General features: G+C 40.7%; 1 protein-coding gene across 1 annotated transcript in view; it reads right to left on the reverse strand.

Annotated features, from left to right (window-relative positions):
• Positions 1-15,562, reverse strand: part of adamts3 (ADAM metallopeptidase with thrombospondin type 1 motif, 3) — a gene marked incomplete at its 5' end in the record, with an annotated part of 72,312 nt that extends 56,750 nt beyond the window's left edge. The window contains 2 exons of the mRNA XM_071527272.1: positions 13,170-13,326; positions 15,479-15,562. Of these exons, the coding sequence (XP_071383373.1) occupies positions 13,170-13,326; positions 15,479-15,562 (241 nt within the window). The remainder of the gene's footprint in view (positions 1-13,169; positions 13,327-15,478) is intronic.
• Between the last annotated feature and the right edge of the window lie 1,464 nt (positions 15,563-17,026).

Consider the following 17,026-nt stretch of genomic DNA (forward strand, 5'->3'; position numbering starts at 1 on the left):
AGGTCACCAAGTACTTTACAGAGCAACAAAGGACACAAATACAATTAAACCAAGAGAGGACAAACACATCATGGTCACTGGGAAGGACAGAGCTTGTGTGTGTTTGGCTGTCGACGTGTGTGTGTGTGTGTGTGTGTGTGTGTGTGTGTGTGTGTGTGCATTTCGTGCATGTGCATCGTGAGCATGGATATGAGAGACAGCAGGGAATTGATAATACAAGGGGGCAAGGAGGAGGGAAGCAATGTACTTAGTGTCCTCTTCATGATTATCAATGATAGAAATTCATATTTGTACTTTTCTCTTGTTTCCTACTTTAATATTCATAGCATTCGCTCAATATCATAGCAATCACAGCGGCCATATTGGTGACTTTAGTAACAGCAGAGCAGCTACAGCCTGCAGCTACAACCTTTAAGTATCCCCTAAGACACTGTGTCATTGTTTAGCCTTTGGTGTGTGTTGTTGTTTTGCCACTTTGCCCAAAGTAACCCAACTAGATGCCTCCTAATGAATGGAGATCACACTTGTTTGTGATCTTATTATCTCAAACCACAAGTGTCTATTGATTCTACAAGGAAGCTGTTTGGCTATACATCAGTCATCATTTATCAAAAGCATTTTCTCCACGATAATTTCATGGTGCGGCGGCAAAACAACAAAACACACCGAGGACAAAATGAGGACGCACCGCCAGGCAAAAGCAGAATTTAGGGAATATCCATTTTGTCATAATACCGGTAATGCTGAGCTTTATTGATCGAGTCGGAATCCAGACCTCCAATGAAGCCAATCTTTCCTCCACAACTCCTCCTAGATGAATTCACTGAATTAGGCGTAACTAGTAAATCCTAGTTGGACAGACTCAGCTGTAGTGCTACCAAAGTCAGTCAGTATGGCGGCGCTTTTGTATTTCCAGGTTTTGTAAACAGTGTGGACTCTAAAGTTTTCTCCACTCCAGGTTATTATCGTACACTAAAACTAAAACTACGAACAAAACTAGACCTGTGTTCAAAAACACTGTCGGTTGTAAACTGAAATAAAAATGTAGACTTTGTGAGAAACTAACTGTAAAGCTAACTAAAATAAAATAAAGATATCTGTGAAATATTTTTGGTTTTTGTCTTTTTGTTTACGTACAGGGTAAAAAAGAGAAAATAATATTTGGGAAAAATAATTTTTGCTAATTGAAAAATGTACAGTATGTAAATAACATTTTAAAAATATTTTAGGAGTTATTGTTTGTATTACACAACACCTGTTTTGTTCTATACTCATCACACCTTTAAAAAATAACACCTTACCAAAACTCATCACACCTTTAAAAAATAACACCTTACCAAAAATACCAAAACTGGAACTCAAACTTAATAAAAACTAAAACCCTGAAATTGAAATCAAAGTGAAAACTATATAAAAATAAAAACTAATAAAAAAAAAAAAGCAAAATATATTAACCCTGCTCTTGTGTAAGAGGCCCCTTGCTCACAATAAAACTTTTTTTTTGGCAAGGTCACTTCTGGGGAGATGAAAGAAACCATGTCCACATCCCTGCTCTCTCTATTGCCAATAAAATACAGTTATGATGTGAGATGAATGGAGTGTGTTATGGAGAAAGTAGAAATATTGTTTAGCCCACATTAATTATTCTGTGAGACGAGACTTTCTCTGCTCCATACAGTACATTTCTCCTTGCAAGTGTGCAACATCAAATAAAGTTTTAAAGTCAAAGAATTATCTGACTCATCCGTCATCTAATTAACACGTTTCAGGGTTCAAAAGAGGGACAAGGTGAAATTACTTTGAAATACAAAATTGTGGGAACAGTAAGAACTAGGAAGATAATGAAAGAAATGGGAAGAGGAGATGAAACCTGCGGTAATAAAAAGACCGATGGAGTTAGAGAACAGAGAGGAACAGCTGCTAAAAAAAAGAGCAAGGTGAAAATATGGGTGAGAGAAAAGTGACAGGACATGCAAGAGAGAGAGAGAGAGAGAGAGAGAGAGAGAGAGAGAGAGAGAGAGAGAGAGAGAGAGAGAGAGAGAGAGAGAGAGAGAGAGAGAGAGAGAGAGAGAGAGAGAGAAAATAAAAGCCAGGATAGTGTTGTTGGAAGGAGTACACAAGTCAATGGGTGAACTTTCCCTGACAGAACAGAGATACAGTATGTTCATGTCACAGAAACTTGAAATGAATAGAGAAGAGAACGGTCTTTCCATTTCAAATCAACGTTCCTGGACGGTCAGAGCGGCTAGTTTCCGTATAAACCGACCAACAGCAAGTCGCTGAGCTGAGAAAGTTTTGCAGCAGGAACCAAAGCAGTGGAAACCTGGCAGAGGCTCCTTGCAGCTGAGGTGAGTTGTCACTCTGCCTCCACTAGGTGGAGCTCTGCTACCAGCTGCTGTTTTTTAAGTCGGTCAAAAGTTTTGACGTCTGTGCAGTTAGTAGAAGTTGTTATAGTTGAGTTAATCTGTTTCAGCCGATATCCATTAGCTGTTTGAAATTAGCGAATGCTAACTTTTGTTCTCCACTAGGTAGGCTAAGCTATGTTAGTTTTAAATATTAAAAATTTTAGTATTAAGTTAAAGGTAGCCTCGCTGTTTGATGATGCTTACCAGCTTGATAATATGCTGATTTTGGCTAGAAGAGCTAGTGAGAGAAGTACAGCATTTGATAATACTACATTAACCTCTGTACGTTGCCGTATTGATAATTGTATTTCTATCTTTTTATTTATTTTGACACTCCTCTGTTGTTATGTAGTGATTGTGATATATGTTGGGACCTCCTTGAAAACGAGATGGTACATCTCAAGGGGTTTATCCTAATGAATAAATTTTGAGCAACCTCCTCGCTAACGTCAGCCTTAATGTCCAGACTTGTGTTGTCACCATAGCAACTAACCCTTAAAATTCCATACTCGCCATTTTATGTTGTAGCTACACTAGCCAAATTACTTTGACAAACAGTGGAAGGTCCGTTCTATTCATTCAGGTTCCATTCAAAACCGACTTTCTCTGTGAGTATGACCGATACATGACCTTACAAATAAAAACCAAATGCCTCCGATTTAGTTTGTCATCTCACTTCTGTGCAAAGATGTTTATTAAGGTGGGTGAATACTGGGTGAACTTTAACCGGAGAGAGAACGGGAGGGAGAGGACAGAAAAAAGAGAGGAGGCAAGTTTTAATGACGCAATGAATTACTAATCCTTTCTCTGGCTCTCTCTCTCTGCTGCTCTCTCCAGCTCTCCCTGCACACACAGTTCCCTCAGACCGCAAACCATTCCCCTCTAACACTGACAGCCCAGTGTTGGAAAGCACATGCAGGATCCAAGCTGTCTTGTTAGATTATTCCATTTCTTTTGTTTATACTTAATTAGGTGACATCAGCATGTAAATGAATGGAAGGGCTTGAGAGCAGGACTGCGGCTGAACAGCGTCCAAAGGTTGCGTCTGTCCGTGGGGTTACAAAGAAATCGAAACTGCTGGAGAAGTTTCAACCTTTACCTCACACCAGGGTCTGAAATTAATGGCAGCTCCGGGCAGAAATGCCCCGGAAAGTTCAAGACTGCCTGTGAAATTAATAATCAGGGGACAAAAAATGGCACTGATAATTAGGTTCACTCTTTTTTGCATTTCGCTCTGTTTCATTTGTTGCGTTGCCAAAGTTTGACATGTGAATGTGACTACTGACCCCCACGGGCCACCGTAGATGATTTGAGGGAACCTATGACTTGGCAATTCTTTACAGGTCGTTCTGGGCAAAAACTATTACTTTTTGATGAGAAAACAATCAGCATGCAGCCTGAAGCGCCAGAAAATAGGGGCACCATGCAGCCAGCGGTAGAAGAAAATATTGACCCCACTGTGTCAACAATATTAAAACAACAAATATAGTAAAAAAGTAAACAATTGAAGAGTGGAAGATGGACTGGTAGGGGAAAGCAGTGGGAAAGAAATGTGATGATTTAAGATCAAACAATCTTAGTGGTACCAATTGAGCAATATGCAATGCAAATGTATTATTGCATAGTTCAATAAAATTGCCCCTGAAAAAGATCAAAATACCCCTAAAGATGAGATCAAGGGGGGAAATAATGATCTCTGAAATAAAAGTTAATTTTCTTACTCTGTTTCACAAGTCTTTGCAGTCTTTGGATTTACATTTCATGGAGAAGGAAAGGCAAAGTGACACACACAGTGAGGAACTCTGAATGAAAAGCTGCTCTGAAAACAGTTTTTTCATCGAATTTGAGAAGAGTTGTTGATTTCTCGTTTGAATTGTTCATACGGATTAAGGTTAAGAGACTTGAGTAAAGAAACTGTCAGAGAAAGTTATTTCAGCTGCCTGCGTTTTTTAGTTTTTGCCAATGTTGATACTTGTTTTTCACAGTTGTTGAAATTTAGTGAATTTCGATCAATCTTTTTTTTTTGCCTAAATAAAAGTCAGGATAGTGTTGTTGTATACACAAACAATCATGGGCAAACTTTCCCTGAACTTTCACTCATCTTCAAGTTTTGTACTTAAAGATAGTCTCTACTTTTATTGCAAAACCAAAACTATTCTGAATCCTAAAACTATGGTAAGTATGACTGATATGACCTTGCACTTCAAAACCCAGTACCTCACATTTTTGTAACTTCTTACTTCTTTGCAAAGATATGTATTGGGTTGAGTTGTGCACAATGGTCTTTCTCCCAGATAACTATTGCAAGGCTCAAAGAATAATTTAATCTTTTATAAAATCAGGGAAAAATCAATATGAGGAATATTATAATCAAAACCAAACAAAAGACACAAAGCTTCAAACAAAAATCTTGCAGCTTGGTCTCTGATGTTTATGACTGCTTTCATACTTTGGAAGACACATTCAAGGTTTAAGTATTGCGACAGTACGATCTTCACAAAGGATCCAATGTGATCCAGTGGGATTTGCCTCGTGTTTACTTTATTTCTATGGTGTGTGACGGTTTTGATTCGCTAAACAGGCGAGACAGAGCAGGCACCTGCAGGTACATCTTTATTAACAAGTGTTCCTTTACTGAAATTTGGTCAATGCGGTCTTGCTTTTGGTTATTTCAGCCTGTAAAAATAATTTCATTTCAAAGCATGTCACACTCCAACAGGGATGCTTAGTGACTCTACGCTGATGAAAACCCGACATTGGGTCAAAGAAAGCCTGCAGAGAAATGATTGTTGGATGATTTCCCCGCAGGCCGCACTGAACTAATTCTGCCTTTGACTAGTTAATTTCTACAGAAGACCATGAAGTCAGGCGTGCCCTGATGCTCTTGATGGCATCAAAGACATGTGAGACAGGTCAGGGTGAGAATTGTCTTTGTTGACTGATTTTTAGACTAAAGGTATCAAGCTAGGTGACTTATCTTCTCTTTCTCCCTCTGCTAAATTCCTGCCTGTAGATTTTGGCTGGAAATGGATGTAACACAGTAGCCCTATATCATCATAAACCACTTTGTATTCATTCAATACAATACTGCAGTACAAATGGTCAAACCATGCCAGTCAAACCTTTTTTCTTTGGATTAACTGTTGGCTAACTGTTGAGGGAGGGAACGGCAGAAGCTCTTTGGCTCATACTAGGATCAAATGAAAGGAAACTTCAAAAGCTTTTCTTTTTCTACATCAAATGAAAGAGAGCCAGAAATGCATGCAAGTGAGAAAATACACACGAGGTAAGGATTCCTGACCTTATGGAAACATAGGGCAAAGTCATTATGCCATTATAATGAGCGTTTCTATACATTAAACAATACTTGGTTGTTTTGCATCCTAAATGTTACAATTCAGAACTGTAATGGGGAGAGAAGACGACTCCTGGGTCTTTTTTTATATTCTAGTAAACAGTCCTTTATATATGAGAATAGCAGGAGAGAGATGAAGTAAAGATATGAGGATTTTCCTATATGGAAAGTCTACCAATTACAGGTATCAGGTTTACTGGATCAGAAACTACTAGTATTCATGTCACAACATCTTTCATTAAATTATATTCCAGAGTTGAGGTACAATACTTATGCAGGCATGCATGGATTACATATTAGACATGCAGGACATGCGTCTGGATCTTTGGAGGCACCGAGGGCCTCGGAGGATCACTGATACTGTGTTTGCATGCAGATAACAGACTGTGATATCGCACCAAATATTCAAGGCAAGTCTATTTGTGTAGCGCTTTATCAAAAGCACGTCTCTAAGGGCTTAACATAAAATATCATATACAATGCTACACCATACACACTCACGCCGATGGGCAATTTAGAGCCTCCAATCCACTTGACCTGCCTGTGTTTGGACTGTGGGAGGAAACCCACGCAGAAACAGAGAGAACGGACAGACTCCACACAGAAAAGGACCGGGGGCCGAGACTCGAACACAGGACTTTCTACACAATTCCCACAATTTCTAGTCTAAAAAGGCTCAGACAGACTTCTTACAGAGACTCTTTACTGATGCAGTAGATTGTTGCACATTATCTGATGTAATTTTTTGATCCCTCAAGGGTAAAATTCTCTTTTCCAAGGTTGGGGTGCAGTGTCAGCCTGTGAATCGCCCTGAAGCAGGCGGGGTTAAGTGATTTGCTCAAGGATTCTTCATATTTGTGGACACACAGGAGACTGAACCTCTGTCCTCCGCCCGGGGATGACCTCACTGACCACGAGGCTATCATTTCACCTCCAGTGTCACGCAGGCCGATGGGCAGGGAATGGACGGCCGCTTTAGATTCCTTAAGAGTTAGGAGGCATGGAAATCACGGGATCTCAATATGTAGTCGCTAGCCAGTATTAATTCATACTTATTTTATATTTCTTATACTTGTTTTCTGCTTTTTATATCTAGGATTATTCTTATTATTTTCAATTTATTTTATACTTGTACTTGTTTTATGCTTTTTATATCCAGGATTGTTCTTTATTATTATTTATTGATTTTTATTGTTTCTCTTGTAAAGCATTTTGAGCTGCATTTTATGATATGAAAGGGGCTATATAAATAAAGTTTATTCTTATTCTTATTCTTATTGTCATTATTCCATTCCCAAAAGCATTGGTTAGGAGCTTCAGTCTGGGTTTGCAAATAGGCTTTGAAGTGTTTCAGAACTGTAGTGTTGAAAAAAATCAGAAAAAAAACTGAAAAAATCTAATTTATGAAACTGCAGCTCTTTGAAATGCACAAGTCCATCTGTTGGTCCCAGTCTCACCTAGGCTATGTGTAGGGCTCTAATTTATTATATTTTGCCTATTTTGTAAAAGATCAAGTAGGCCTAAGCCTGTAAGTATGCCAGTTATTTGTTCTATTTTTTTCTGTCTTGCTTCTGCTGATCATAGCTCTTGACATTTTTATTGCGGGCTATTATGAAATCGAGCTTATAAACACCCAAGTGTGCCCTCCCAGTGGTGAATCACAAGTTGGCTGCAGTGCATCCATTCCCTATATTTCCTGCTGTATATACTGTATATTTGTTCTGGGTTAAAAGTGTAATTCCACTGCAGGACTAATTTGATCAGAACAGACCATGAAATCCTCTATAAGATCCAATCCATCTGGAGCCGGTCCATGACAACCTGATCTGATCAGACTGGCAGAGCGCTCTGCTTCAAAGAAGATATCCATGAACGCTGCGTCTTTGCTGATAAACTACTGAATGTAACATTAACAACAGCCTACTGAGGCATTATATGGTGCTCATGCAGAATGTCTGGCAGTATATTTATGATGCTGTGGGATAGGAATCCTCATGGCCCCGTCTCTACTGATTCGACTATCTGTTGCTATTGCAATTCATGCTTTATCTTGCTTTCATATACAGATTTGAACAGTAGTTCAGTTGTGTATAATAGTTGTCAGTAGTATAGTAATAGTAGTAATGTAGAGCAATATTTACACATTCACACCTGACTGGGTGGGAACTTGAAGGATGACACTATGTACTGAGTCAAATAATGTGTTACAATGGTTTATGTAATAATAACTATTAATATTAGTACTCATTTGCAGTTAATAGTGTATTAATCCTGTTGTTAATGTATTATATTTCACTATATTAACAGGAAGGTTGAAATGTTTTAAATGTAAGCCATTTGCAATGGTCACCAATGGTCACTCAGATCAGTTATTACTTTTTTTTTTAAATAAATGTAATAACTGTAATGTAATAATACCCAATAAGGTAATTATAAGGTAATTATAATTATGAAACAGAAAAAAAGTTATTACATTAATGGTAGGCAGCTTTTATTACATTCATGGGAAATTATGTTAACAGGATTATTACACTCTTAACTGCAGGTTTGCTTGGAAGAGGGCCGAGACACTGCACTCTTGGTGCCACCCGAATGTGAATGCCGTTGTTCTCACCTGGCCAAAGGAAACAAACTAAAGAGGTAAACGCTCCAGAGTTGGAGTAAACCGCTCCGAACAAGCCTGGTGTGTACACGCCCTAATAAGTCTGACAAAACCTATAACTGCATCACTGAGGTGTGCACATGCCCCGGCCTCGCCAGGTAACCTGAAGCATTTGGGACTTCTCTTTTGTCTCCTCACAGATCAATGGAAAGCGAATGCAGCTGCTGTTCAACGCGGCAGATATAACGGCATGAAGCCAGCTCAACGGGTCTCTAAATGTGCACACAGACCGGCTGGCTCTAGCTGGCCTGTTCTTACCGTTTCAGTTTGGCTGCTGTGGAGAAACTGAGCAGGGGGGCAAGCTGTCAATATGTGGCAGACTGTGTAAATTGCCTTGAGCCTCCAGCTTCTCCAGGTCTGCATGAATAATTCGGAGGAACTGAGGAAAGAGCCCAAAGAATGAAACCTCAAGCCCCAGTTTGAGTCCTGTGCTGGAATGAAGTGTCTCTGAGCCGCATTGCTGATCTAGAGTCAGTTTTGTATTGCGGATAATTATGAATGGGACGGTCAAGTGTGTGTTGTCATGGTCAGTGAAGGCAGGTCAATACTACCAGCTGGTGGAATCAGTACCTTATGTCGTGCATTAGATGGCTTTTCAGTTTGGAACTAGTATTGTTCTGGTTTTCTATATTAAACTTCAATTTTAAGCGATTTAGACGAGACTTTCATATCGTGAGATGAGTTTGCTTGTAGGTCTCATGGGTCCAACTGAGGTGGATGAGTGTTTTAATAGCATGTGAGTGAGTGTGTGTATGTGCGTGTATCGCGGCCTCGCGTCAAGTTCAAATCAAAAAGGATAATGTAGGTTCGAGAAAATGATTTAAACGTATCAAAGCATCAAATTAACAAACGGTAATAAAAGGTAATCAACAAAACTTGGGAGCGTGGGGCTAAAAAACCTTTTCTCTGCAGCGTCTTTCTTGTTTGTCGCTTGGTTGACGCAAGAAAATTTACATTATGCTAATTAATTGAAATGGCTCCAACAATTAAGTATGACTATCTCACAAGCAACCTGCTGCCTGAGGAAAGTCATTCACTGCAACAAATCTCCATCTTAACGAGTCATTTAGTCTTTTATTGAGTCCTAAAATCGTAAACAAGTGGAAAAAATCTGCCAATGGAGTCAGATAATTTCACTTGTTTCCAATGCAAATTAATTTGTTTCAAGAATATTGTAGAATCAAGTGTCATTTTCTTGATAGTAGTGCAGTGATCTGCTTTATTCTGACTTGTTTCAAGATATTGACATTCAGTGAGACTGAGGCTAAATGACTTGTTAAGATGGACGTTTTTGCAGTGTTGGAGTATTATTGAGTGTCTATTAGTCCAAGATACTCACCTGTTTATGCCGCAACCTTTTATTTATGATGGTAACTTAGTGGCAGATTAATCAAGATGTTAATAGACTCTTCTCCATTTACAATCACAATATTTTCACAGCTTACACTGTGAGAACAGACTGGTGCACAGTGTGAAAACAGTCAGTTTAGGATGTAGTGTAGAATGCAGTGGATAGTGTCTTTATCTCTGGACATTTCAGCCTGCAATGTTCTCTCAAGACTAACAAAATGTAACAAGCATATCAGTGAGTCACAGACAGTTCACTCACTCTCCAGACAGGATGTAACAGTCAGTGGAAACACCTGTGTCAGCAAACAATAAACAAGATGTGGCTTTTTCTCCTTAGATGTCACTCTGCTTCCTCTGACAGAATAAAAAAGGCAACATAACCTTGATAAAACGACATATGCAGAGGAATCCTTCATTTCACACTTAAAGTCACAAGGAAATGGCATTTTGATGGCATCTTGTTTCCGTAACGCCATGTCTTTCCGGTTGCTGGGGTGAGACATCACCCCAACAATCTACTGAGTCTCAGTTACTTGGGAAGGAACGCTCTTCTTTGCTGCAGCCCCAATTTGTGATTTAGACTGATAAAACGGCTGCGTTTTTGGCTGGACCGCAACAGCGGGGCCAGCCCTATAAACACGAATGTCTGTCACTCCCTCACTGACTGACTGACAGAGTGATGAAGTTACACCATTGGTCGGCCGTGGCACGAGGCACACCATAGGCTCACACAAGGAGGTTCTATATTATCCGATATTATCGATAATATCATATCGCCGTTTATTCCCATGCATATGCGCGAGCTCTGTCCACCTGACAGCCGTCTGTTCTGTCGGCGGAGAGAGAGACACACAGAGCATGGTGGTTTCGACACGTTGGCCGACGCTTCCCGGAGTTTCCGGGGGCCACGGTGCCGGCCAGTGCCGATAGCTGGGCGCCGATGCGTCACCGGGTGTCCGGCGAATGGCGTTTTCGGCACCGATGGGTACCAGAACGACCGGGGCTTGGATCGGGAGGATCAATGCGGGCCGTGGGCGCGGTGGAGAGGACAGTGGCGGAGAGAGGAGACGGGACGCGCTGGAACGGAGATCAGTATGGATGTATGGACTATTATTCTGTATTAGCAGTCTACAGCGGAGTTAGTTACACCAATGGTCGGCCGTGGCACACCCATACACGGTCCAGCCATATACTAGGTTTTGACCTAGTCTTGTTGCACAAAAGTCTGTGCAGCTGTAACATTTTTATAATAAAGGCTTCTTCTGGCTCTTCTGGCCTCGGTGGGGATACAATGAAACGCTGAATTCCATGTAGACATTTGCATAATAAAGGTCTAGACAGTCTGACAGCGAAGAGGGTATCTATTTATTTATGTATAGACATGTATGTATAAGATTCAGCCAAACCACTGCAACTCAAAAGGGGAATTCTAAGGACATGTGAACACCAAAGGAAACAGTGAGCAAACTATGATCTCCAGCTGGTGATCGTCACACAGCAACCATCCACCAAGAGAAACAATAACAGTGTTAGACAACAGAAAACTGTGTTCTTTTGTTTTTCTGAGAACAGTGTTAATGTCCTCTTCCTTCAAAAACCCTCTCCTCATATAACTTATATCAGTTTCATGCTACTATTCTGCAAATAAAAAAGTGTGTAAGCCGAGTTCAGGTGTGTTTACCAGGCCCGTCTGTCTTGAGAAAGGTCTGCTTTCTGTTCCTCGTTACTCTCTTCTTTCATTGTTCATCGTGCATGGGCCCCGCCTGGGCACTTATGCGGGCTGCTTGTGAATAAGAATGGGAATATAAATGAGAACTGTGTCATAAAACACACCGGCGGGGTTGGCATGGTCCAGAGGCTGCCTCATTAGACTGTTTAGTAATTCATGAAAGTGGACAAGAGTCCATTTTACTGTTGCAGTTTTTGTGAGGTGATGGTGTGTGTGTATGTGTGTGCGTGTGTGCGTGTGTGCGTGCATGTGTGCGTTGGTGCGTATGTGTGTGTGTGGGTGTGGCCGTTGGCACCATTTGGTCATTTGCATATTGCAAAGGTAATACACATTCATTTAGACTCATATTCAACCTTAAAATCATATTTTTCTTTAAACAAGTGAAGAATTCTGCCAATATGTTGAGATAAACCCACTTGTTTCCACGTTACTTCTTACAGGAATCCTCTAGAAACAAGTGTCAATATCTGGAAATAATATGTAGAATAAGACAAAGCAAGAAAGTGACACTTGATTCAAGAAAAATCTAAATTTGCTTTGGAAACCAGTGAAATAATCTCACAACACTGGCAGATTTCTTCACTTCTTTTAAGAAAAATAAGATGAAGACTCAACACTGGATTCAGTGATGTGTTAAGATCGGAATTTTTTAGCAGAGAAAAAGCACATGAACACAAGAACATTTCCAAACCACTTAAACTCTTAACTCTTAAAATACAGAAGCCCAGATTCACTAAAGGTCTGAACTGAAGCCATGCTATTCACTAACTCTACGCAATGAGTGGAAAGCTGCACAGGTCAGAAAATAAAGCCTCTTTGCTCCTGTCATTGTCATTCATATGTACATTTTATTAAATGTCTGGTGTACAGGTGAGGCCATGCAAATCGATGCACTAACACTTTGCAACACCCACTGTAACGCACGTAGGATCTTTTGAAAAATGGGATACAGAAAATGGCCAAAATGTCTGCTATTGTTGCTGCAAGACACAGACAGCGTCGCCAGCAAATCAGGAAGCAAGTGAGAGAGTTTTCCGTCCTGGAATCTCAGCTCAGATCAGAGAATGCTCCAGTTATAAAGCAGCTTCACGGTGCCAGGCTGGGCGGATTAGTCAAAGCAGATGCATGCAATTTGTGCTTGCAATTGGTGATGAAGGGGGCTATTTGCTTTTCGAGGGCTGTTTGCACCACGGCCTGATTTGCATAATTAATTTGCATACTTCTTCGGGAATAAGATGAAAACTCATAACTCAAGCAACTAAGTTGGAGAGAAAGAACGCACAATTTGCCCTCGCAACGCGATCTTAGTGAATCTGGACCAGACTTCTGTAGGTGAGAACTCTGCCATGTCTTGAACGCAGCTCACTGAAGCTGCAGGCTCAGACAGATCAGTAGTGTATAGTATATGTGTTAAATGTGCAACACTAAATTAGAAGAATAATTTCATTGGCTTTCAACATCAAAATTAGATGTAATCACTCAAAATTAGACTCCCTCGTGACGATCAATAATAACAGTCAGACCTAATTAACAAGCTGCGACCTTTGCCTGACAGAATGCAGTTACTGCTGGTGTTTTAGGAATAAACTCCTCCTGTAACTGCAGTCAGATGAACCTGTCATGGCGGGGCGTGCTCATGCCGGTGTCACCCGTGGGGTCTTGTCTTACCCTGCATGCCGGTGGGGCCGAAGCCCTGGCGGGTGAGGAAGATGGCGTGGTCGTGGTGCTCGGAGTGATCGGGGTCGGCCTTCTGCTGCACAAACGCCCAGCGGCACACGTTCTCCAGGCTCCGGGACGGGTTTCCCCTCTCGATGAGGCTGATGGACTGACAGGCGGGACGAGGGGGGGAGGACATGAGTGGCAAACAACCGCTGTCAAGCTCTAACTACACCAGCTATTAGAGAGGAATGGCTGCGAATGAACCTTGCCTGTATAAATGTAGATGTTAGTATATTGTCAGCAACCCAGACTGCATGCATTGTTAACCCTGAATGGTAGAAGTAATGTTCAGTGTAGATGTGGAACGAATGTGGGGCTTCTGGGGTGATAACAAGTGAATATTCAACGTTTTACTGTTTCCTCATTATATAATGTGAAAAGAGAAGAAAATGGCAGGGAACACTGCAAAAACTGACAGACTTGTTAAGTTATTTTATCTTGTGTCCACATTTATCCAGCTTATTTTTGCGAAATCACCTTACTGCACTGGCAGATCATTTTACCGGTTTCAACAAATTTGACTTTTTATTCAGGATAATGTAACTTGTTTCAGGACATTTATTTAGTAAAAGTGAAATTGTCTTGTTCTTGTTCTTGTTTCAAGATTTTCTTCCTTGTTTTATGATGACTTCTTGAAAGAAGTAATTTTGGCATGTATCAAGTGACATTTATTGAAAGCAGCAAGATTATCTGCCAGTGCAGTGAGATTTGATTACAAACATCACAAAATAAGCTTGATAGACCTGGAAACAAGTTAAAATCACTGGACAGCTTGTCATTTTTTGCAGAGGAATGATGAATCATACACTAGCAATCTTGCACTGTGAATTTTTTCGTGTGTTTTTTTTTGTATGTGTGAAAAAGAGAGAAAGTGACCCCTGCAATCTGCATACATTTTCTTCGTTATTTAGCATCTCTAGCCCATTATAGATGGCTTTGCATCTGTCACTATGCTCCATCAGCCTGTAATAATCACTATATTCTTTACTCTACTAAAAGCCCCTAGAAAAAAAGCATAGCTGGTTGACAAAATAGTGACACTTGCAGAGCCTGAATCCTCTGTATGTTAGAGATACTGCATAATGAAGTGATTATTTGTTCAAATGGATATATAGTGTCTAGAAAAAAATAAAGGAAATGACCTCTTCATATCACCTTTAGTATTTCAACACACTAATGGTAGGCACAAAGCAACCAGACTGTTAATAGCAGGCCAGTGACTATAGGTTCAGACAGAAGAGCATTTAAAACAGCCATCTAATGCGCTGTGGGATCCAGGGAGTGCTCATATATTGTTTCCCCCACATAGATGTAGTTAGACAGTGCTGCACTTTTGCTGAATTCTGGAGTTTCATTCAAGCAGAACCAAGAAATAGAAACAGACAGAAACAGACAGAAATATTAGAAACTTTCTCTCTGTCTCTAGTGATGTTGGGTTGATGATTCACGCCCAGGAGGGAGTCTGTGTTTTCAGCTCAGTGGAGTGTGTGTGTGTGTGTATGTGTGTGTATGTGTGAGAGGGGGGTGGGGGGGGGGGTGCTGGCCCACTACAGTAACAATTCTACTATATTTCTTGTAGATTTCCCATTGTCTTCCAATTTCTCCCTTTTCCAGTTCTTTTGGAAATTTCTACTCTATTCTACTCTAGAGTAGAAAAGAGTAGAGTAGAATAGGACTCCCATCCAAGATAAGATGCTGGCCCACTACAGTAACAATTCTACCATATTTCTAGTAGATTTCCCATTTTATTCATGCTCTCCCTTTTCCAGTTCTTTGGGAAAATTCTACTCTATTCTACTCTAGAGTGTAGAAAAGAGAGTAGAGTAGAATAGGACTCCCATCCAAGATAAGATGGCATTCTCTTTAGCACCATGCATCCCAGCCACAAAGAGCTCCATATTGGTAACATTAAGATAGATATTTATTAATTGGGATTTTACAAGAGTATGTGGAGGGCTTTTGCTGCTGTTAGGCCTGCTAATAAGATACATGTTTGGTGTAGTGATACTTCTATTTCCATATTTCTGTAGATCTTTTAGAATCATACCTCCTGTCTTTTACTGTGGTGTCTTTTTTTACTGTGATGTTATTTACTTGTTTTATATATTTACTGTCTTGTCTGTTCGTATGATACTGACCTGAACAAAATGAATTTCCCTTGTGGACGATGAAGAACATCTAATCCAATCTATTTTTCCAGATCGAGAGCAGCTGCAGGGCCAGCGGAAACTCGCTGTGTGACGGCCTCTGAAACTCACCTTGGCATATCCCAGCATGATCATCCTCACCAGGACCACGTTGATGTGGACGTCCAGTGACTCGTCGTGGTAAATCTCATTCACCTGAGAGACACACACACACACACAGAGAGAGAGAGAGAGAAAAGACACATCAAACCAGGATGGAATGAGTCACAGAGACAGGTTTTCTTTCAAAGACTCTGCGTCACAGACCTGCTGAACCCCCCCCCACCCCCCACCCCCCACCCCCCCCATCACGTCAACGCCGGGCTTTTGCTTTTCCACTTATCAGAGGCGGAGGAGAGCGTCAGACACAGAAACCATTCTTCACTTAGGCCTGTAATATAAATCACGACGTGAAGGACTGTAATCACGGGGCCTGTCCACCCACTGTTTCGTGGCGTTCTGCAAGTAGGAGTCTCCTATCTGTCAGCGTGTTCCTGCTGCTGACAAGATGCGGTTGCCATACCACCGACGAAAACAAGGATTCTCAATCAGCAATCTAAATAATGCTCCTGGTGCTCTTGCCAGTCCGGCCATACCAGCTTCACTGCAACAAATCTCCATCTGTGGGAGCTGAACATCAGCTCCCTCACCAAAAAAGCGCAGCAGAGGATGTACTTCCTGCGGCAGCTGAGGAAGTTCAACCTGCCGAAGACGATGATGGTGCACTTCTACACCTCCATCATTGAGTCCATCCTCACCTCCTCCATCACCATCTGGTACGCTGCTGCCACTGCCAAGGACAAGGGCAGACTGCAGCGTATCATTCGCTCTGCTGAGAAGGTGATTGGCTGCAATCTGCCTTCCCTCCAGGACCTGTACGCCTCCAGGACCCTGAGGCGAGCAGGAAAGATTGTGGCCGACCCCTCTCACCCTGGACACAAACTATTTGAAACACTCCCCTCTGGCAGGAGGCTGCGATCCATCAGGACCAAAACCTCACGCCACAAGAACAGTTTCTTCCCGTCTGCAGCTGGCCTCATCAACAAGCCCCGGGACCCCCACTGACACAGTCCCTTATCCCCCCCCCCATACCTTTGCACATTCTTGGAAAAATTTTTGCACATACCTGTACAAACTGAAAAAAAAACAAAAAAACAACAGTTATATTGTTATATTGCACATATATATTTGTACATATTTTTATTTCTTATTTCTTATTATATTTTTTAATATATTATTAATTGTATTATTATTATTTTTATTTTATTTTATTTTATTATTTTTATGTTTATTGTATGCACCTCCATGCCAAAGCAAATTCCTTGTACTGTGAAAACTTACTTGGCAATAAACTTTATTCTGATTCTGATTCTGATTCTGATTCTGATCTTAACAAGTCAGTTAGTCAATTATTGAGTCCTAAAATCATAACTTTCTTAAACAAGTGAAAATTGGAATGACTCATAGTGCTCTCTTTATGTAGTAATGCAAGAACGAGTGGATCACTGTGTGTAGCTGTATGTATGATTCCATTCTCTTTTTTTTTTTTTTCTCTGGTTATACATCTTTGTGTAATTTCCTTTATTATTGCAATTGTTATTATTTATTTTTTTTAGTCAG

Source organism: Centroberyx affinis, unplaced genomic scaffold (genome assembly GCF_046629955.1).
Source record: "Centroberyx affinis isolate AG114_WGS23_722 - 3 ecotype Tasmania unplaced genomic scaffold, CSIRO-AGI_Caff_v1 ptg001513l_1, whole genome shotgun sequence".
Classification (NCBI taxonomy): domain Eukaryota; kingdom Metazoa; phylum Chordata; class Actinopteri; order Beryciformes; family Berycidae; genus Centroberyx; species Centroberyx affinis.